At 56.0% G+C, this 21,797-nt stretch overlaps 1 protein-coding gene across 1 annotated transcript in view; it reads right to left on the bottom strand.

Moving 5' to 3' along the window:
* Positions 1 to 9,391: 9,391 nt before the first annotated feature.
* The window catches only part of RAB11FIP1 (RAB11 family interacting protein 1), a 30,507-nt gene continuing 18,101 nt past the window's right edge, over positions 9,392 to 21,797 (bottom strand). The window contains exons 3-5 of the mRNA XM_062212888.1: positions 20,333 to 21,044; positions 17,207 to 17,294; positions 9,392 to 11,995 (exon numbers count right to left, since the gene is read on the bottom strand). Of these exons, the coding sequence (XP_062068872.1) occupies positions 11,771 to 11,995; positions 17,207 to 17,294; positions 20,333 to 21,044 (1,025 nt within the window). The 3' untranslated portion in view covers positions 9,392 to 11,770. The remainder of the gene's footprint in view (positions 11,996 to 17,206; positions 17,295 to 20,332; positions 21,045 to 21,797) is intronic.

The raw sequence follows: 21,797 nt of genomic DNA, 5'->3' as shown, positions 1-21,797 counted from the left end.
CCCCTTTAACAGCTGCACCTTCCTCTTCCGGCCAAAGAGCCGCCGGGATAGGTACTTCGCTCCGGCCCCGCCCCGCGACGGAGAGTCACTTCCGGTCTGTGCCTGTGCAGACTCCGGTAGGAACATGAGCTAGGAGAGAAGGTTCCTGGACTAAACTGCTCCGGTTCTCCACGTAGTTTGAGGGTGGATCAGACTGGTGGCGTTCAATTTGGATGAACGTTCTACCTTTATGGACAAAAATTTTTGTCATCTCCAACAACCCTCGCGCTAAAGCGCTATGGGAATCGCGGATTCTCCACTTCTTTTTCGTTGATTTTGGCTGTAGTATAGTCTATCTCTAAAAGGAAAAACTATGTGGCAGGAAAGCAGGACATTCTAGTCTACTTTCCCGGGCTGCTTCCCAAGGAAAAGCGATGCCTCTCTTTAGAGTGTCCTTTACCCAACTGTAAAATGAGGGCCGATGTGACACAGCGGGTTAATCCTCCGCCTGCAGTGTCGGCATCCCATATGGGCGCCGGTTCAAGTCCCGGCTGCTCCACCTCTGATCCAGTTCCCTGCTAATGCACATGGAAAAGCAGCTGAAGATAGTCCAAGTGTCTGGGCCCCTGCACCCACCTGGGAGACCCGGAAGATGCTCACCTGGCCCAGCTCTGGCCGTTGCACCTATTTAGAGAGAGAACAAACGGATAGAAGATTCCTTCTCTCTCTCTCTCTCTCTCTCTCTCTCTCTCTCTCTCTCTCTCTCCACTGCCCCCTAACTCTGCCTGTCAAATAAATAAAAATAAATATAAAAGAAAAAAAATGAGGACATTGAGTTAAAATCCAGGGGGCAAACTCCGATGCTTTGGGAAAGCCAGAGAAGGATTTTCTGCCAGAATTTGGAGTGAAAGAATGTGGAGTGGTGAGGTTTTTGATAGATTCAAGGGCATACGCAGATCCAGGAGATTTTAAACCCCTGGGCTTTTTTTTTAAAAAAAAGATTTATTTATTTATTTGAAAGTCAGAGTTATACAGAGAGAAGGAGAGGCAGAGAAAGAGAGAGAGAGAGAGAGAGAGAGAGAGAGAGAGAGAGATCTTCCATCTGCTGGTTCACTCCCAATTGGTTGCAACAGCTGGAGCTGCGCCGATCTGAAGCCAGGAGCCAGGTACTTCTTCCAGGTCTCCCACGTGGGTGCAGGGATCCAAGCACTTGGGCCATCTTCCACTGCTTTCCCAGGCCATAGCAGAGAGCTGGATCAGAAGTGGAGCAGCCGGGTCTTGAACCAGCACCGATAAGGGATGCTGGCACTGCAGGCGCAGCCTTACCCGCTGCGCCACAGCCCCGGCCCAACCTTGAGCCTTAAGATGCTCCAGGATTCTGGCTCTGAAGCTCCTAGTCTGCTATGGTCTAGTTCAAACCGGTTCCAAGAAATCTCACCTCTGGCGGTGACATTAACCAAAACCGACCTTACAAATTAGAAATCTGGTGTCGTGGTCTGACTGTGTTCCCCAGAACTCATGTGTTGGGGAAACAACCCCCAGTGCAGCAGTGTGTGTGGAGGGGGGGTGCCTTGGGAGGAGGGTTTGGGTTATGAGGGCCCTGACCCTGCGAATTGAGCCAAACCTGCAAGCAGGGTTGGTCCTTTAGCCCTTCCACCTTCTGCCACGTGGGGGCAGCGTCGGCCCCTAGCGGGATGCAGCCTTCAAGGCTGCATTTTGGAAGCAGAGAGCAGCTCTCATCAGAGGGTGGGTGCCTTGACCTTGGGTTTCCTAGTCTCTAGAACTATGAGAAAATAAATGTCCATTCTTCACAAGGTACCTGCTCTGTTGTAGCAGCAGCACAAATGAAATAAGACAGATTATATATTATGTTTGAATATAAGCTAGAAACAGATTTTTAAAAATTTATTTGAAAGGCATATGACAATGACACACCCACAGAGGAGGAGGAGGAGGAGAGAAAGAGAGAGAGAGAGAGAGAGAGAGAGAGAGAGCAAGCTTTCATCTGCTGGATCACTTCCCAAATGTCTGCAGTAGCCGGCAATGGGCCAGACTGAAGTCAGGATCCGGGAACTCCATCCGGATCTCCCCGATGGATGGCAGGAATCCCAGTACCTGCGTCATTTTCTGCTGTTTCCCAGGTGCATCAGCAGGAAGCTGGATTGGAAGGCGAGGCGGGACTCAATCCTAGGCGACGACTCCCAAATGGGATGCGGGAGCCCCAAGTAGCAGTGTAAGCCACAGTGCACATCCCTATATGTTCTTTGTATGTGATTTTTAGTTTTTGAGAGGTGAGGGGTGGGGAGGAAGAGCGCCCCCGTCCCTGGTTCAATTCCCAAATGTGCACAACTGCAGGGGCTGGGCCTGTCAGAAGCCGGGAGGCAGAAACTCAATCCAGGTCCCCCATGCGGGTGGCAGGAACCCGATTACTTGAGCCATCACTCTGTCCTGCGGGATCTGCATTAGCAGGAAGCTGGAGTTGGGAGCCACAGCCAGGACTCAAATCCAGGCACTATGCAGGCATCCTAGCCAATGTCTTAACCACCAGGCTTAGGCACCTGCCCCAAGAGTATATGTTCTTGTAAGTCTAATAGCACTCATTAAAAATAGCTGCGTTTATGCTCGAGCTTTGTGTGATCGGTTGTATGTGAAAAAGAAGAATGTTGAGCTAACTAGCCAGCCAGAGAGCAGCAGAGTCGTGGTGCATGGGGAACTCGCGGTGGAGTTCTGTCTCTCAGCCGACAGGGGGAGCTGCAGACAGGCCCCTGGCATTTGCAGATGTTCGGAGCAGTGTGGGGTGGACAGTACTCTGAGCACCCCTGCCGAGAACAGGAAATGCAGATTGAGGGATGATAAAGGCGTCTGCCCCGCCCCTTGACCAAGTGTCCTTGAGGAATAAGATGCAGGTTAAAGCTGCTTTCTTTGTCCTTTTTTTTTTTTTTTTTTGGCTTGTCTTTTAAATTTTTTTGTTTAGTCTTAAAATGTATTTGAAAGAAATACACAGGTAGATCTCCCATCTGCTGGTTCACGACCCAAATGCCTGCAACACCCAGGGCTGGATCAGGTCACAGCTGGCAGAGACCCAGGTGCTGGAGCCGTCACCTGCTGCCTCCCAGGGTGTGCATTAGCAGGGAGCTGGAATGGGGAATGGGGCCAGGAGACTTGCACCCCAGCACTCTCATATGGGATGTGGGCATCCTTAGTCACTGCACCGAAAGCCTGCTCCCCGCAATTGCTTCCTTTAGAAGATCAATAGATTGGGGCCAATGCCATGGCACAGCAAGTAAAGCCACCGCCTATAGTGCCAGCATCCCATAGGGGCGCTGGTTCGAGTCCCGGCTGCTCCACTTCCAGTCCAGCTCCCTGCTAACGCACTCAGGGAAAGCAGAAACAGATGGCCCAAGTGCTTGGGGCCCTGCACCCAAATGGGGGACCCAGATGGAGTTCCAGGCTCCTGGCTTTGGAACTTTGTCTCTGTTCACCTCTCAAATTTAAAAAAAAAAATTTTTTTTAAGTGGGATATCGATTCCGCTTTCCTCAACATTGCTCACGTGAGGTGGGAGGGTGGTTTTATGGTCTGCACCCAGGTTAAAGGGCAGAAGAGTGGTTCTCTTTTCCAAGTCTCCCTGTACTGAAAGCACTGGTGCAGAAGAGCCTTGTCCTCCGGGGCACAAGCAGGGCAGGAGCCTGCCAGAAGGTGGCGCTCTCCACTCAGGAAGGAATCTGCTGCCGTGGGAGTTCGCGTGGTCCAGGACAGACCCGCTGTCCTCAGGGCCTCTTCCGGCGCTACAGACTCTTCCGACTGTTGCTGCCGTCGTGATGCCGAGCGCCCAGAGGGGCTGCGTTGGGGTAGGAAGCTCCTGGGGAAGGCAGCCCCTGTGTGATGCTGACGTGGAGGGGAACCCGGGGCAGGGCCTGCAGGCAGCGCCCCTAGCGCAAGCTCCCCCAGCTAGATGCGCACCTTGCTGGGCTTGGTTTGCCTCTCCTGTGCCCCACCCCATGTAGGCCCCTTGGGGTCCTGGCAGCCCCTCCCACAGGGAGGGTGGGCGCTCCGCAGAGAGCTCCTGCCAGCAGCCGTCCCAGGCAGGCAGAGCAGGTGCATCAGTGAGAGTCAGGCGCCTCCTCTCTGCTCCGGAGACTGAAGGTTTGTGACCCTGCGCCAGGTCCACCCCGGGGCCCCAAGGACCGCCTGGCACAGTCACTCCTCCGCCTCACAGCCTGGGCAGAACCTCAGCTCAGCAGAAGCTGCACTGGGCCAGGACTTCCTCAGTTTCCCTTCTGCATTTACCATCCCTGCATACCCTCACCCCTCACCCCAGGCCGAGAGCAAAGGCACCTGGGAACTCTCAAAAGGCGCTTGGCGAGTGGGGGCTCCACGGGCTGCACAGGCCACCTTACCTCCTGTGGCCTGCCTGGCCATCGTGAGGGTCCTCAGAGGGGACTGGGTTAGGTGGGCTCCCTTCTCCCCGCCCGCCCCATCCCCCACAACGCCGAGAGAATTGCAGACGCTGTCTCCTGCCCCCCCCCCCCCCCCCCCCCCCCCGTATGGTCCTGGGCCGCAGGTCGGTGAACTTCCCATAAAAGTCAGCTACCTCCCGCTGGGAATTCTGAGGCCAGTAAGGTCTAGTGTGCCACAGATTCGGGTCTGTAACATGAAATCAGCTAGTGACGGTTACAGACACCGCGAGCACGGCTGTGTTACAGAAAGCTATTGGGCCCATGCAAGTCTCAGGTGTCATGAAATACGATTTGGCTGTATACATTAATTAAAAAAAAAAAAAAAAAGTGTGCGGATCAGTCCTGGCTGGCAGGCTGGAGGCAGACCGTGGCTTCCTGCCCTTGCTGTTGGGCCCAAGTCAGACAGGAGGTGGAGTCCTTGCTGAACAACTCCCAGTTTGACCTCCGGCAAAGTCAGCTTCTGATGCCCGAGTCTCCATTTCCCCACTGACCTTGATGAGAATTAGAAATCGAAGCACAGGAACTCAGTAGGTGGTCTTGTTTCCCTTATGTATTTGAAAGGCAGAGCAACAGAGAGAGGGAGAGAGAGCGGTCCTCCATCCATTGGCTGCCTCCCCAAATGGCTGCAAAGGCCAGGTCTGGACCAGGCTGAAGTCAAGAGCCAGGAACTCCTCCCTGGTCTCCCATGTGGGTGGCAGGGGCCCAAGCACTCGGGGCCGTCCTCTGCTGCCTCCCAGGCGTATCAGCAGGGAGCTGGATCAGAAGCAGAGCAGCTGGTTCTTGAACCAGTGCTCCCATATGATATGCTGGTGTTGCCGGTGACAGCTTAACCTGCCACACCACACCACCAGCCCTTAAAAACCGGCCTGCTTTTACAGTCGAGGTTTAGACGAAGCGGGCAGTCGGAGGCAGCTTTTGCTCCTGGGATAGCCACATCAGTGTCACCGATCTCTTCCCTCCAGGGCTCAGGGCACAGGTTTTCGTGTAAAATAAAGTCTAAAGGCCCGGCAAGGACACGCTGCTCTTTTTGGCTTTGGCATATACGGGCCCCACAGGGCAGACAGCAGACAGACAGTGCCCCCAAGGCAGATACCTGAAAAGAAGCACAGACCACAGACCTGGAGGCTTAGAGACTGGGTTCAAGGGCGGGGGGAGTGGGGGCTGTGCTGCTGACCTTGGCCTTGGAGGATGGCCACAATGCCCTGGAAGCCAGCCGGGCCTCGTTCTGCTGCGGAGCTGCTGATTACAACCTGAGCCAGAAGGGAGCTGGCTGGCTCTGCAGCTGGGGCAGGTCCTCCCTCGGAGTCCCTGTCAGCCCTTGTTGTAGACTGAAAGCCATGGAGACCTGCTCAATACAGTGTGGACCCTGGGCCTCGCCCCCCTGAGAGTGTATCTGTTTTAGGGGTGGGAAAATCCTGGGACTCCAAGTCACAAGTCAGGGCCAGCAAAACACAGCCGCCGCATGCCACACCAGCATTCCATGTCAGAGCACAGGTTCGAGTCCCAGCTGCTCCACTTCCGATCAACTCCCTGCTAATGCACCTGGGAAAGCAGCAGATGATGGCCCAAGTGCTTGGGTCCCTGCTACCCAGGCGGGAGACCAGGATGGAGTTCCAGGCTCCTAGCTTCAACCTGGCCCTGGATATGGTGGCCATTTGGGAGAGTGAATCAGTAAATGGAGATCTGTCACTCTTTCCAATAAAGAAAACTCCTTAGTAACAGTGGTCACCTCTTGCTAGTGAGGGAATGGTGATTTTCTTTTCTTTTCTTTCTTTTTTTTTTTTTTATTTGACAGACAGAGTTAGACAGTGAGAGAGACAGAGAAAGGTCTTCCCTCTGTTGGTTCACTCCCCAAATGGCCGCCACAGCTGGCGCTGCACCGATCTGAAGCCAGGAGCCAGGTGCCCCCTCCCGGTCTCCCACGCGGGTGCAGGGCCCAAGCACTTGGGCCATTCTCCACTGCCCTCTCGGGCCACAGCAGAGAGCTGGACTGGAAGAGGAACAACGGGGACTAGAACCCAACATCCATATGGGATGCCGGTGCCACAGGCGGAGAATTAACCAAGTGAGCCACGGCGCCGGCCCCCTTTTTTCCTTTTCTAACAACCAATATAATGTGTTTTTAAAAAAATATTTATTTATGTATATGAAAGAGTTACACAGAGAGAGAAGGAGAAGTGGGAGGAGGGCAGTCTTCCATCCAATGGCTCACTCCCCAATTGGCTGCAATGGCCGAAGCTGTGCCGATCCGAAGCCAGGAGCCAGGAGCTTCTCCTGGGTCTCCCACGCAGGTACAGGGGCCCAAGGACTTGGGCCATCTTCCACTGCTTTCCCAGGCCGTAGCAGAGAGCCGGATCAGAAATGGAGCAGCCGAGTTTTGAACCGGCGCCCATATGGGACGTTGGCACTGCAGGCAGTGCCTTTACCTGCTATGCCACAGCGCCGGGCCCTATAATGTTGCTACTTAGAAACAACTACCAACAGCGTTGAGTGGACAGGGGAGTGGAGCGGGAGAACAGCATCACTCCTCCTGTGGAACAGAGAGCAGGGGGCTGGAGTCAGCTAAGAGCACTTGGCCCCCAGGCCAGGATGGCTGGGGGCTGGACTTTCCTATGGCTCTGGATTCTGGAAAGTTCACTCTTCATGCCGTCACATATACTGTGCTCACTTCCCTCCTCTTCTCTGTGGGTTTTCCAAAGCTTTCTGTTATCTCGGAAGGTGGGCTAAGGAGACTCCGAAGACGGCAAGCGCTGGGTCTCTCCCTGGGCTGGAGTCTGGGGAACGCACCGGCCTGTCCGTAAGAACTGCTAAGTTTGGTGGCAGTAGCAGGAACCACAGAGAACGCCCAGCGCAGGAGGGACGAATCTTGGAGGACAGGCGTCGTTTACGTCGGCTTTCCTTCCTTGGAGACCCTCTTTCTAGAGGGGTGGGTGTTTTTAAAATAATTTTAGAAAGGTACATATTTTAAAGGCAGAATGAGAGAGAAAGAGAGAGATCTTCTATCCATTGGTCCCCAAATGACCACAAAGGCCAGAGCTGGGCCAGGCTGAAGCCAGGAGTCTGGATCTCCATCCAGGTCTCACATATGGGTGGCAGCGGCCCAAGCACTTGGGCCATCTTCTGCTGTTTTCCGAGGTGCATTAGCAGGGAGCTGGATCAGAAGTGGAGCAGCCAGGACTTGGCTGAACCGGTGTTCATGTGATGCTGGTGATGCAGGTGGCAGCTTAATCCACTGCACAACACTAGCCTAAAAGGGGTTGGTAAAAAAAAAAAAAAAAAAAAAAACAGCCTGGGGAACAGCAGGTTAAGCTGCTATTTGCGATGCCAAAATCCCATATGGGCACCAGTTTTGAGTCCCAGCTGCTCCACTTTCCTTGCATTTCCTGGAAATGTACCTGGGAAGACAGCAGAAAATGGCCAAGTGCTTGGGCCCCTGCCACGCATGTGGGAAGACCCGGAGGAAGATCCTGGCCTTGGCCTGGCCCAGCCCCAACGTTGCAGACGTGTGAGGACTGAACCAGTGGAAGACCTCTCTCTAGAATCTCTAATTCTACCTTTCAAATAAATAAATCTAAAAAAGAAAAGAAAATCAAACCTGGAAGGCCTTGAGTTGTTTGTTTTTTAAAGATTCATTTATTTACTTGAGAGTCAGAGTTACACAGAGAGATAGAGAGAGAGAGAAAGAGAAAGAGAGAGAGAGAGAGAGGTCTTCCATTTGCTGGTTCACTCCCCTATTGGCCGCAATGACCAGAGCTGCGCCAATCCGAAGCCAGGAGCCAGGAGCTTCTTCCAGGTCTCCCACGCCGGGGCAGTGGCCCAAGGACCTGGGCCATCTTCTACTGCTTTCCCAGGCCATAGCAGAGAGCTGGATTGGAAGAGGAGCAGCCGGGACTAGAAACGGCACCCATATGGGATGCTGGCGCTTCAGGCCAGGGCGTTAACCGGCTGTGCCACAGCACCAGCCCCAGCCATGAGTTTTAAGAGAAGCTGTTTTCATGTCACTGTACACGGTGGTCCCAACATGGAATTGCAGATGGGGTAGCACAAGGGAGGCACCCAGCCCCAAGCAGCAGCTTCCCGGGCACCGCTTGCCTCTGCCCGTAAGAGAAAGCAAGCATCTCGCCCGTTCCAGGAGGTCTGCGCCCCACCGCGGGGAGGGAGGGTGGTGTGTAGGGGGCAGGCAGAGCTTCACCTGGACACCCCGTGGATGTCCCAAGCACCCTCTATTCAGAAATGGATGACCCAGGAACCCCATCCCCGGGGGGGCCCCTTCTGAAACCCATCGGAATCCAACCCTTGCTCCCCGGGGGAAGGCTCCACTCCCTGGGAAATCTCGATCAAGGACGGGGCTTGGTTCACACGCTCTGCCAAAGGCACCCACGCCAGAGGAACAGCTGACAGCATGGAGCGCAGGGGGCGGAACTTTCAAAGCAAGTTTATCTGGTGAACGTCCCATCCTCTCTGGGAGGCCCCTAAAAGCAAGAATCTAAGCGGGACCCCACGGCCGGCGCCGCAGCTCACTAGGCTAATCCTCCACCTGCGGCACCAGCACCCGTTTTAGTCCCGGTCGTCGGGGCGCCGGTTCTGTCCTGGTTGCTCCTCTTCCAGTCCAGCTCTCTGCTGTGGCCTGGGAAGGCAGTGGAGGATGGCCCAAGTGCTTGGGCCCTGCACCCGCATGGGAGACCAGGAGGAAGCTCCTGGCTCCTGGCTTCAGATCGGTGCAGCACACTGCCTGTGGCAGCCATTTGGGGGGTGGACCGGTGGAGGGAGGACCTTTCTCTCTGTCTCTCTCTAACTCTGCCTGTCAAAAAAAAAAAAAAAAAAAAAGAATCTAAGTGGGACCCCTGTTGGTCACCCCTCCCCCATCCACTCCCACCCAGGAGAGGTTTTCCAGGACAACACAGGTTCGTTGCATCCACCCTGAGCCACACACAAGCGCGTCTTTGAAAGTTAGCACTGTTTTTATTTAGTGTTGTAGGAAATTTTGGGTGACTTCTTACACGTAAAAATCAGAGATCCAAAATCCCCAAAGTAACAAGGCAGGAAATAATAACTCCCCACCCTTGGATACCAGCGCTGGGTAGGGCCCTCAGCTAGGAGGGGGGTGGGACTCAACTTCCTAGCTCCATGCGGGATACACAGAGACCTGGAGGCCGGGGCCCCACCCCAGCCCCAAGGGATCATCCATCAGTAGTTCTTAAAAGAAAACAAAAGGGCTGACAGGGTGAAGGGACCCAGGGAGCCCAGGAGGGGAAGATCCCGCGTCATCCAGTTCAGGTGCCTCTCACCTTCAACACGGAGCGCAGGTGTCTCTCGTCCCCCTCCCCCCACAGGCTCCCACGCGGGCCAGGCTGCACCTCACAGAGCCTCATTCCCTGGACCTCTCAAACACATCATGCGGGGGGCATGCAGGTGCTCGGCCCAGCTGAGGGCACACTGGCTCTCTCCTCCTCAAAGCCTTTCCCGGGCGACCCCGCCCCTCCTGAGCGCTCAAGGACTTGTTATCATCAGCCGGACAACCTCCAGGTGAGGTACTTGGCGAGCCAGCTTTAGTTCCGCCAAGTGGCCGCCGCCAGACGCCCTTCAAGTCAGTTGGCCTTCATTCTCCAGAGTTCCCAAGTGGCATTTCAGACATGGGGAAGTCACCTCCCTGGCAGGTGGTAGAAGATTCCGGACAAACCACCCCTCCAGGACCACACAGGTGCCCATGCCCGCCCTTCAGCGGGGAGAGACGCCAGTCTAAGTGCACCTGCCCCTACCCCGCCTCCAGCACACTTGGGTTATCACAGTACAAATACATTTAACATCAAGTAAAAACATAACATGGGACAAATAGATAACATACATTTTCAGAGTTCAAGTGACTATACAGGGTTTTGGTTTGTTTTTTTTAGTGGACATGTAGATAAGTTTCATAGCACGATAAAAGCACAAGGCATCCGAGAAGCTGACAGCAGCCCCCAGTACTGCGGGAGAGAATTCAATTAAATAAAACGACATTGCTGCTGATCCTTAAAAGTGAATTGGACAAATCAAGTTACGGTTTCATCCTGCAGATTAAAGTGCTCTGAAATCCTGAAATGCGGTTTCTGCTACCCACCAGCCTGCCTCCTGACTGCAATCCGACAAGAGTGCAAGGGAGAGATTCTGATTCAATCAGTCCCACCCCACCCGTGCCCGTGGCCCTGTGGAATCCCTCCACACCCCCGAGACAGACAGCAAGAGCAGATGGAGCGCCTAGCCCCACCGGGAGAGCCGATGGGTGACAGGCACACGTTCTCCTGAAATTTCCTGAGGAATCTGTACCAGCGCTGTGAGCTAAGGCAGCAAGTACCCTATAAAAAGTGGTGTGTCACCCTGGCTTTTTAAATACAGCAGTGCGAATCCACACAGCATCTTCCTGCTCTTCTCAACGCGGTGCCTTAAAGCAGGTTAAGGCCGAGGCACATCTGGTTTGCAACTGGCTTTTGCCAACGGATGCACACAGCACTAAACCTCAAATTGCTGCTCCCCCCACCCCACCCCGCTCTCCAGGAAGTGGTGTGGGCTTCCCTGCGAGCTGGGGGAGGTGCACAGGCAAAAGTGGCCAGGGAATCCCGGCCCCCCAGGAGTCTACCCACCCAGAGTGCTGCTGTGGAAAGTGCCGGGCACTGCCTCACCCTGCCCCAGGCACGGAATGGGCCGGTCTAGCCAGCAGGGACCCCTCTATTGGGAGCAGGGGGACTGGGGCCGCGCCCTCGGCTGCTGGGATGATCCCTGGTCTGCTTTCTACCGCTCCAGCAGAGAGAGGGGTCCAGGACCTCTCTCCCACCAGAGTGGGAGCGCAGGGGAACCTGGGGTTTAAGGCAGCGGCAGCTTGTGCTAACAGACACGCTCAGAGGGGTCCCTCAGCTCTCCTGCTCCAGTTTAAAAAAAATAAATAAATAAGGCCCGAGTCTGAGTGGCTCGGAAGGCTGATGTGGGATCAGGGTTTTCAGCATCTGCGGCCGAAATCCCCAACGTCAAGAAAGGTCGTCGGGGGAACACAGCACCAACTGCGCGGCCCTCTGATTTCACTCCGATGGCTGGAGGGTACAGATTAGGGGAAAAAAAGAAAGAAAAATCTCCATATTAAAGAAAGAAAACCCCACAAGCAACGCCTCTCTGGCTCAGATCAGATCTGCTGACCGTATCTCTGGTGGGCATAAAGCATTTACAGCCGAGTTAAAGGCACGGTGGCATTTAAGACGAAAACCCCAGGAATGCACAGTAGAAGGAACCCGGCTTCCGGTGGCAGAGCCGGCCAGGGCGGGGACGGGGGCGGGGCCTCAGGCCGGCGGGGCGGGGCCTCCGGTCACAGCTTGCCCGCCCTCCGGCCCGCCTGCGCCTGCGCGGGGATGCGGAGGATGTTGGGCGTCTCCTCCATGACCCTGACCAGCAGGTTGTCGATGTAGTCCTCCAGCTCGCGCACCTGGAACTCCTTCTTGCTTATGGTCTCCTTCTGCTTGAGGACCAGCTGGATCAGCTCATCGTGGGTCAGCTGCGCGTAGGCGGACGCGGGGTCCGAGGGGCTGTATTTCTTTGGGGCCAGGGGGAGAGGGGGTGGAGAGAAAGGGAGAGCATTACAAAAGTGGCACAGAAAATCGGATCTCTAAGATCTCTCCGAAAGCGGTTGTTGACGGATCTTCTCTGAGAATAAGTATTTTACAGACTGGGGGCCTTGCAAGTGTGTTCTTGGTTTTGTTCCCTTCTGTTTTAGAACTCTTTTTTTAAAAAAAAAAATTACATATTTATTTGAAAGGCAGTGCTATAGAGAGGCAGAGGCACAAGAGAGAGAGAGAGAGAGGTCTTCCTTCTGCTGGTTCACTCCCCAAATGGCTGCAACGGCCAGAGCTGGGCCGATCTGGAGCCAGGAGCCAGGAGCCAGGAGCTTCTTCTGGGTCTCCCACACGGGTGCAGGGGCCCAAGGACTTGGCCTATCTTCTGTTGCTTTCTCAGGACACAGCAGAGAGCTGGATCGGAAGAGGAGCAGCTGAGACTCGAACCAGCGCCCATATGGGATGCCAGCACTGCAGGCAGCGAGTTTACCCACTGTGCCACAGCATGGGCCCCTAGAACTCTTTAAAAATGTAAAAGTCAGGGTGGGCCTTGGACCTAGTGATTGAGCTGTGGGGTGGGACACCTGCAACCTGTGTCTCAAAGTGCCTGGGTTCGAGTCTTGTCTCTGCTTCCGATTCCAATTCCTGCTAGTGCAGACCCTGGGAGGCAGCAGGTGACGGCTCAAGTGTTGGGTCCCTGCCACCCACGTGGCAGACCTGGATTAGCCCAGCTCCAGCTGTTGTGCTGGGCAGTTAGGGAATGAACCAGAAGACGGGAGCTCTGTCTGGTTCTCTCCCTCTCTCTCTCTGCCTCTTAAATAAATACATACATACCAAAAAAAGTGGTTTTAATGTAAAAACCATACTTGATTTCTACTTGTGCCCCACCCACCGGCCGAGGCACCTGGCGAGCAGGCTGAGGCAGTCACATGACAGCACCCACCTGCGGTCGCTTCCTGTAAGGAAACTGAAAAGTTCAGAGGAGGAATGCATGCTATGGAAAGACTACGAGCAAGCAAGGTGCATCGCATCGCACCGAGTCTCCCCGCCAGGAGATTCATGAATTGAAAGAAACAGGATCCCTGGGGCAACCTCAAGACAAAAGTTTGCCTGCAGCACTCTGGGGCGGTAACAGTGATGCTTGCCCTGAGGGGTAACAGTCCCACCTGCCTACCAGGCGGGCTGAGGGCGGACCCGCTCCAAGGAGCGGCCAAGCCGAGGGCCACATCAACACTCACTCTACACAGAGACGTCCAGCAAGCCAGAATTCAGAGGAGGAGTCCCATCCCCCCATCCGAGCCAGGAACTAAAGCCCCACGACCTTGGAACTGGCTTGGAAACACACACTGGTGTTTGCATCCATGCAGCAGGTTCCTTTCTTAAGAGTTCCAGAGAGAGAGGGAGAGGGAGAGGGAGAGCTTCCATTTGCTGGTTTCCCCCAAAATGACAGCAGTAGCCAGGGCCAGGCTGGGCCAGGTCAAAGCCAGGAGCCTGGAAATCCATCTGGGTTTCCCACGTGGGTGGCAAGGGTCCAAGTGCTTGGACCATCATCTGCTGCCTTCCCAGGTACATTAGCAGGGAGCTGGATGGGAAGTGGAGCAGCTGGGACTTGAACCGGCCCTCAAAGGGGACACCAGCATTGCAGGTGTTGGTTTAACCCACTGTGCTACAATGGTGGCCCTTGCACAGGGCAGGTTTTCACTCAACCCAGGCTGACCACAAACAGGTGAGATGTTTGACTACTTTGCTGGGACGGCTTCTCCCTTAACTGGTTAAAGGCATAATTCATAGAGTGCCCCCTATGGACCTCAAAGCCTCTGTTTTGTTTTGTTTTTTTTTTAAGATTGATTGATTTGCAAGGCAGAATGAAAGAGCACAGGGACAGAGAGAGAGAGAAAAAGATCTTCTATCCAGTGGTTCATGCCCAAGATGGCTGCAACAGTCAGAACTGGGCCAGAGCCAGGGGCCTGGAACTCCATCCGGGTCCTCCACTTACACCATCACCTGCTGCTGCCCCCCAGGATGCAGGAAGCTCCACTAGGACTTTTTTTTCTTTTTTACACAGCTCTAACAATTCCAATGTGTGTCCAGCTTTTCTGTTTAACAACAGATCAGGGCGGGGAGGGGGGGTGTCTAGCTGGCGTCACTACTTGTAACTGGAAGTGTCAAAGCCACCTGGATAAACAACATACTCCGAGTTGTCAATCATCGGTAAAGAATGGAGGCCCTGGAATGCTAACCAAGGAAAACAGTACCGCAGTCACCGATCCGGCCGGCAATCCGTAACTGTAGCTGGGCCGTCTCTTCCACAGCATTCCAGAGTGGGTATTTTGGTGCGTTCCATCTGATGCCTTAGTACAAAGCACCTATTATACGGCAGGCCAACAGCAGGCCTGCAGGAAACGTCCCCTACTTACAAGGCGGGGTCCTGGCTTAGAAATCTCCAGCAAAACAAGCAGCGGTTGCTTTTGCTTTGAGGAGAGTTATTCTCTTGGCTGGGGCCAGGAGATGCGTTCCTGATTAGACCAGCTTTGAACAGCAAACGAAACGGGAGCCGGGGGCCTGCGAACTTCCCGAAAGCAAGGTGTTTGCTTCTCCCTGGGGCCACAACGCATGCTGCGTTCCTTTGAACACGGTTTCCTGTGTGCCATGCTTCTGCCTGATCCTGGTGAATAGCACTGATCTCTAGGAATACGGCTGCTGTCCCTTCTACCTGCAACAACCAAGGAGATGCCAGGCTGGGCTGGTCAACTTGGAGTGCACTTGGAGGTCCGGGGCCGAGACGTAGCAGGTACAGCACTCAGCCTGAGCGAGACCCAGCACCTGCACTGCCAGGGAAGAGAAGGCAACCGGGCCCTTCTGCAGCAGCTACTGGGCCTATTTTACCCCAAACCGGGATCTCTGACGATCCTTCAGCCCAGCTACCCGCGGCAGAGGCACAAAGAAGCACGAGGAATAACCACCCACTGGCACTTCCAACACACTTTCAGGGGCGCTCGTGGCACAGTGGGTAAAGTCACACTTGCAACACCAGCATCCCATACAGACACTGGTTCGAGTCCTGGCCGTTCCACTTTTGAGCCAGCTCTCTGCTAAGGCACCTGGGAGAGCAGTAGAAGATGGCCCCTGCCCCAATCCACGTGGGAGACCTGGATGGAGTTCCAGGCTCCTGGCCCAGCTCTGCCTGCTGTGGCCATTTGGGGAGTGAGCCAGTGGACGGCAGAACCCTGCCTCACTCACTCTTTGTTTCTCTTCCTCTCTGTCACTCTGCCTTTCAAATAAATCATTTTGGGAAGAAGCTCCTGGCTCCTGGCTTCAGAACGGCTCAGTTCTAGCCATCTTGGCTATTTGGAGAATGAACCAGTGGTTGGAAGACCTTTCTCTGTTCCTACCTCTCTCTGTTTCTATTTTTCAAATAAATCTTTAAAAATAAAAATGCTTTCAGGAGCTGGCATTGTGGTGCAGCAGGTTAGGCTGCCACCCATGATGCCAGCATCCCAAATCAGAGCACTAGTTCAAGTCCTGCCTGCTCCATTTCCCAGCCAGCTCCCTGCTCACGTGCCTAGGAAAGCAGTGGAAGATGGCACAAGTGCTTGAACCCCTGCACCCACATGGGAGACCTGGATGGAATTCCTGGCTCCTGGCTTTGGCTTGGCCCAGCCCTGGCTGCTACAGTCATTTGGGGAGTGAACCAGTAGATGGAAGACCTCTTTCCTTCTCTCTTTCTCTCTGTAACTGCTTTTCAAATAAATACATAAATCTTTTTTTATATAAATCTTTAAAAAAAAAAAGAAAAAGAAGCAAAACTATGAATGGTATTTCAAAATTTGCACCAATCTTTTTTTTTTTTTTTTTTTTTTTTAGGATTTTGTTTGAAAGGCAGGAAGGGGGAGGCAGAGACAGAGAGAGAGATGGTCCATCTTCTGGTTTACTCCCCAGATGGCTGCATAGAGCAACGCCAGGAGCCCGGAACTCCAGCTAGGTCTCCCACGTGGGTGGCATGGACAGAAGCACTTGGGCCACCTCTCCTGATTTCCTAAGGGTGCTGCATGGGCCTGGATCAGAAGCAGAACAGCCAGGACTGGAAGCAGGCCTCTGATACGGGATGCCGGCATGGTAAGCAGCAGCTTAACCTGCTGTACCACAGCACCAGCTCCAATAAACTTCTGTCATTCCTTGTTCCCACCAACTTTGGTTCAGAAGAAAACATTACACATGCCTCTCTATGTATAGACAGAGAAAAGGGAGCCGGCAGGAATGATAAAGCAAAAGGAGTCAAGTGTTAACAGCTGGCGAATCTGGCTGACGAGTCTGTAGGAGCACTTTGTACTGTTCCTGCAACTTTTAGGCTGGAAGTTATCTCAATGAAGGTACATAAAGCACACATCTATGCAGTAATTACAAAGGAAGAATAAATGCTACAGTCTCGCTGAGCGATAAGAAAGGAAACCGGAGAAAGAAAACATCTGACGGCCTGCATGGGTGAGCCTGTGGGTGGTATTCCCTGCTCATTAAACAGAAGCGCCCGTGGCAGTCATGTTGCCTGGGAGGCACCAGAGACTCGACAAGAAAGGAACAACTGCAGGAGAAAGGTGATGACTCGGGGTGGGGGTGGGGTTTCAGGGCTTCCAAAGACCCCAGATGTGCGATTATGTAACTGCTGGCAAACCTACAGCCCGAGGAGGTGTGTACAGGGCACTTCGAAAAGTCTGTGGAAAACGGGGTCCAGGCATCTGACAGAACAGTTAGGGGCTGCTCGGGCACCCACATTCCAAATCGAGGTGCCGGGGTTTGAGTTTCTGGGAGGCAGCAGCCATGGCTATACGTCCTTGGGTCCTTGCCACCCACGTGGGAGACCTGGATTGAGCTCCTGGATCCCACCTTTTGGCCCGGCCCAACACTGAGTGCTGTGGGCATTTGGGGAGTGAATCAGTGGATAGAAGAGTTCTCTGTATCTCTGTTTCTCTGCCTTTGAAATAAAGGCAACAAAATTGTTTGAAATCTGTTTTCAAGTTTGTGGGAAAGGGAATTAAAAGATAAAGTTATTTTGGTGCAAAAAAGAAATGCTTTAAATGCACGTCTGCGTTTTCTGCAAACTCTGGGAAGGTCCCTGTCTAATGGTGATCATTCCAGACAAGGGTGCTCCGCGGATCTCGAACTGAAGCCATCGGCCGGCTTCCTGGAAGACACACCTTCATCATGGCTTCGTTGATCAAGTTCTCACTGATGATGGCGGCACTCTTGGGGGCCGTCGCGTTCATTGGCTTCACAGGATGCAGCCTAAAGAGAAGGGAAAAGGGACGCTTACACCTTTGTAGGGCTACAGCCAGAAACCACCTGTCCCAAAGGCGGCCGCCGGGGAAGGTCGAAAGGCGCGCTCTGGCTGTCTCGGTTCCCGTTGTCTCGGTTCCTGCAGGGGGGGGAGGCGGGCGGGCCCAGGCAGCCAGTGTGCAAGCCAGCAGGGCGCATTCTCCTGAGAGTCTCGGGTGGCCTAGGTGTGGAGGCAGCTACAGCTCAGGCCTCCACGGCGTGGGGGACTCCCTGCGCGGCCTCCTGGGCAGGCGCTGTAAAGGCACCCAGCGCAAACAGGCCAGCCGCTCGTGGTGCAGCTGGCCGGAAGCCCTCAGCGCTGTGGGACTCTCCAGCCGCCTCTCGGACAGCAGCAGTTCCATAGCTCGGAACCTGGCCATGCAGAGCAAGCCCTGCGGGGTCCCCACCACAGCGGTCAGCACTTCCAAACAGGGGTCCTGGCGGGAGGAGAAGGGGTGGTCTCTCCGCGGGCACTCTCACCTGTGCTTGGCTGCCCCGCGGGCCGCGCCTGGCTGAGCTGGGAGTGGCTGTGTCTCCGAGGGCGACACCCAGGCCTGGAGGGGCGGCTTCCTCTTGCCGCAATCCACTTTACCCACGGAGCCCTCTGCCGCCGCCCTTTTTGGAGCTTCTGCCGTACTGGCGCGGTGTGTGTCAGGGGGCGGAGGGCTGGGGACGCAGCGTGCAGTGGACAAGGGCTCAGCAAAGCAGGGGCCAGGCGCAGGGGAGGCCGGGCCCGGGCGGGGAGGCCTCTGCTCCTCCTCACCACGCGCCTTTAGATCCACGCCCGAGCTCGGGCCGAGGGCGGGCTCCTGCATTCCGGAGGCCGCCGGGACGGGGGCCTGGGGCGCATCCGTCCTGGGGACGGTGCCCTGGGAAGAAGCTCCCGCGTCCACAGCCACCTGCTCGTCCACCTGATCTACCCTCTCGTCGTCCGATGCGACTTCAGGAATGGAAGGCAGGCTCAGGTTCAGCTCGGCCAGGACAGGTGCCAGGTCGCTCGGGGAGTCGGCTGGGAACCCGTGGCCGTCCCTCTCCAGGGCGCTCGGTGCGCGACGGGAGGAGAGGGCGAGGGGCCCCGGCCCAGCAGACCCCGCAGCCTCGCGCTCCAGGCCGGGGACCCTGGAGGGCTGTGCCCCGCCATCAGCCAGGTCCCCGGCAGGATGCACATCCCCTCCCGCCGCCGCCGCCTCCTCCTCCTCCTCCTCCTCCTCCTCCTCCTCCTCCTCCTCCTCCTCCTCCTCCGTACACAGCTGCTCGGAGAATGACACACGCTTCTCTGTCCTCCCGCGGCCGGCGGGGACGGCGGGGGCCGCATCTGTGCCACGTTTCTCCATCTCCCTCGCGGGGGCCAACGCGGACCCCAACGCGGACCCCGGCGCTCCCGCTCCTCCGCCATCGCGGAGCCGGTTCCCTGCACGCAGTGCAGACCGACTCCCCAAGCCCAGGTCCCACCCCGCGGGAGGCTCCTGGGCAGGGACTCGCGCACACAGGGCCTCGTTGGCCTCCTCGGCCTCCTCGGACGGGAACCGCACAAGTTCCCCCTGCTGCCGCGCCTGGCGTGGGGCCCTCCCGGCGGCAGCCAGGGTGTCCGGAGCGGGCGTCGAACTCTCCTTTGCCGAGGCTGTTCTAAGGGGCCCAGGAGGCTCGCCCTCGCCGGGAGAAGGCCAGCTCTGGATCGGGGTGGATGTGGAAATGGGAGCGGCTATGGGAGACCACAAGGAGGAGGAGGAAGAGATGGAGGAGGGCTCTGCTTCGGGAGGGGCCTGGGGAGAGGCCAGGGGCGAGCTGGGGGGAGAAGGAGGCCTGGCTTTGGGTGGCGCCTCTGGAGACACGTCCACTCTGCAAAAATGACAAAATAAAATCTGCCGGTCAGTTGCAGATGCAGAGCGAGAGACAAAAAAAAAGTAAAAGCTAAAAGGGTTTTCTGCATTTGGGAGCTCTCTCTTAAAGATGGCTAGGGAAGAGGCACCGACACGTGACACACAGAAGGGCACTTCTGTGACCGAGCGGGCCTGCCCCACGGAGCAAGGAAAGACCCAGGAGGGCAGCGGCCTGCGGTTTCTCCAGGTGACGACACACACAAGCCCTGGCCTTCAACACCGTGAGTAGGGTACCAAGAAGCAGCAGGCAGACACAGAAGAGGAACCGTGCGTGCGTGCACACGTTTGTATGTGTCAGGTCCAAGGAGGCAGAAGCTCCAAAAAACAAGTCTCTCGCCCCCAAGACCTCAGAAAAGCAGAAGCAGAAGCCTCGAGGGCACGCAGGCTCATGCAACCACGGGCGGAGGAGGAAACACACAGAGAACCCGCCGCAGGTACCAGCACCCAGCAGGCATGCAGCAAGGGTGGGCGGGCACTTGGCACAGCAGCTGAGATGCCACCTGGGACACCTGCGTCCTACAGTGGCGTGCCTGGGTGCACTGCTCGCTCGAGCTTCCTGCTGATGTACACCCTGGGACGCCTCCCTCAGGGACGCCTGCCCCAGGCAGGCAGTGACCTGACGGCTTGGGTCACTGCCCCTCATGTGGGAGACCCAGATAAGAGTCTCTGGCTCCCAGCTCCAGCTGTTGCAGGCATGCGAGAGTGAACCAGCAGATAGGAGAGCTCTGCCTGCCTGCCTCTCCCTCTGTGTCTGCTTTCAAATCAACAGTATGCAAGGACGTGCCTCCCTCCCAGGGAAACGTCCGTTGAGAATTTAATCGGCAAGGCTCCGGCACATGCCGCAGCACACAGCTACTACTCCCGATCTGGACCGCTCCGAGTCCACTGCAAATCACGCATTCCACTGGGCTAGATCGTCGGACACAGAAGATGGACACGCCATGCCTGCCAGGCAGGGGCTCTGGGCTAGGGGAATGTCAACGCAATTCGGGCAGGGCAGGCAGGCAGGCAGGCGGTGGAGTAACCCCGGGGACAATGCCAGGTTTGCTCCAAGGGCAGAAGGCAGGGCCTGCTGAGTGCCAGGCCACAAGGGCGGAAGGGCCCAGCGGGAAGGGGATCCACACTCACCGGGGCTTGACGGCCTTGGTCTGGGGCGCCCTCGGCGTGGGAATGGGCGGCTTTGGTCCAGCCTGGGACTCTGGGTCGGCTTCGGCTTCTGTGATCTGCACATCTTCAAAGAGGTTCAGGGCGTGGCCCTGAGCAGAGGCAGTAGCCGTAGCACCCCCCGTAGGCCCCGGCTTGCCCTCCTTCTCCTTGCTTTCGCCCTCACCGCCCTTCACTGCGTCCTTCTTCCCCGTCACCAGAGACAGCAAAGAGGCCTTCTTGCTCTCCTGTTTCTTGCTCTCCTGGGTTTCTCTTGCAGCCTCCATGCTGGCCAGAGCCCTGTCTTCCTGGGCATTCCCAGTGACTTGCGGTCGGTAGGACGGCAGGGTCATGGCCTTCCCAGAGTCCGGGGCGGGGGACTCAGAGAACCACCGGTCGGCGGCCGCCCCGCCTCCATCGCCAGGCTCCTTCCACGGCCTGGAGGCCAGGTTTTCAGTGGATGAGAACAAACGCTTCTTCCGGAAGCCCTGGGGGGACGGCGAGGACGAGGCGCTGCTGTCCTTGGCCTCGCTCCTGGCTTCCGGCTGCTCCAGGTACACGTGGCTCCCGTTGATACAGACGTTCGAGCGAGACAAGACGTCATTTTTAGACCGAAGGCCGCCGAGGAAGGGGAGGCTGAAGTTGATCTGGCTCGGCTGTTTCGGATCTGCACTGGCTGTTCTCTTGTGAGATGAGACTGTGGGAAGAAGCGCAAGGGGGAACATGGTGGGGGAGGTAAGCCAGGGGCTGCCGTCCTGTTTGGGGTCCCGGTTTGAGTCCCGGCTGCTCTGCTTCCGATCCAGCTCTCTGCTGATGCACCTGGGGAAGGCGGCAGCTGGCGGCCCAGGCAGCTGGCGGCCCAGGTGTTTGGGCTCCTGCCTCCCACGTGGGAGACCTGGATGGAGTTTCTGGCTTCTGGCTTTGGCCTGCTCCACTTCTAGCTGTTGCAGCTATTTGGGGATCGAACCAGCAGGAACAGGGTTTGGCCAAAGCTGGGAGCTAGGAACTCAATTCAGGTCTCCAATGTGGGTGGCAGGGACCCAACCACGGGAGCCATCACCACTGCTTCCCAGGTCTGCATGAGCAGCAAGCTGGAATCAGGAGCCAGAGCAGGCATCAAACCATGACAGGGGATGCAGGCAATGCAACCGGCAGCCTAAACCTCCAGGCCACACGGCTGCCCCTCGATACATATTTTTGTTTTCCTAAGACGTGCAGGGGGTGGCGGTACTGACACCTAGCAAACAGGTCAAAATGCACAAGTAATTCAGAGTTAAGGGCATGAGAGTCCCTAGGCGCCATTAGGGATGTATCCCATGGGGTTAAATACTACCCGATGAATGAATGGAATATCAGATCTACCATAGCGCTCTAGGGTTTTACCCTTAAAACAACAGACAACTCAGGATGTACTCATTTGGTCAGCTCTGAAAGCTGGGACTAACGTGCA

The sequence above is a fragment of the Lepus europaeus genome, chromosome 16, assembly GCF_033115175.1.
Source record: "Lepus europaeus isolate LE1 chromosome 16, mLepTim1.pri, whole genome shotgun sequence".
Classification (NCBI taxonomy): Eukaryota; Metazoa; Chordata; class Mammalia; order Lagomorpha; family Leporidae; genus Lepus; species Lepus europaeus.
Note: the sequence above shows the minus strand (reverse complement) of the source record. Positions and strands in the feature narration are given on the sequence as shown.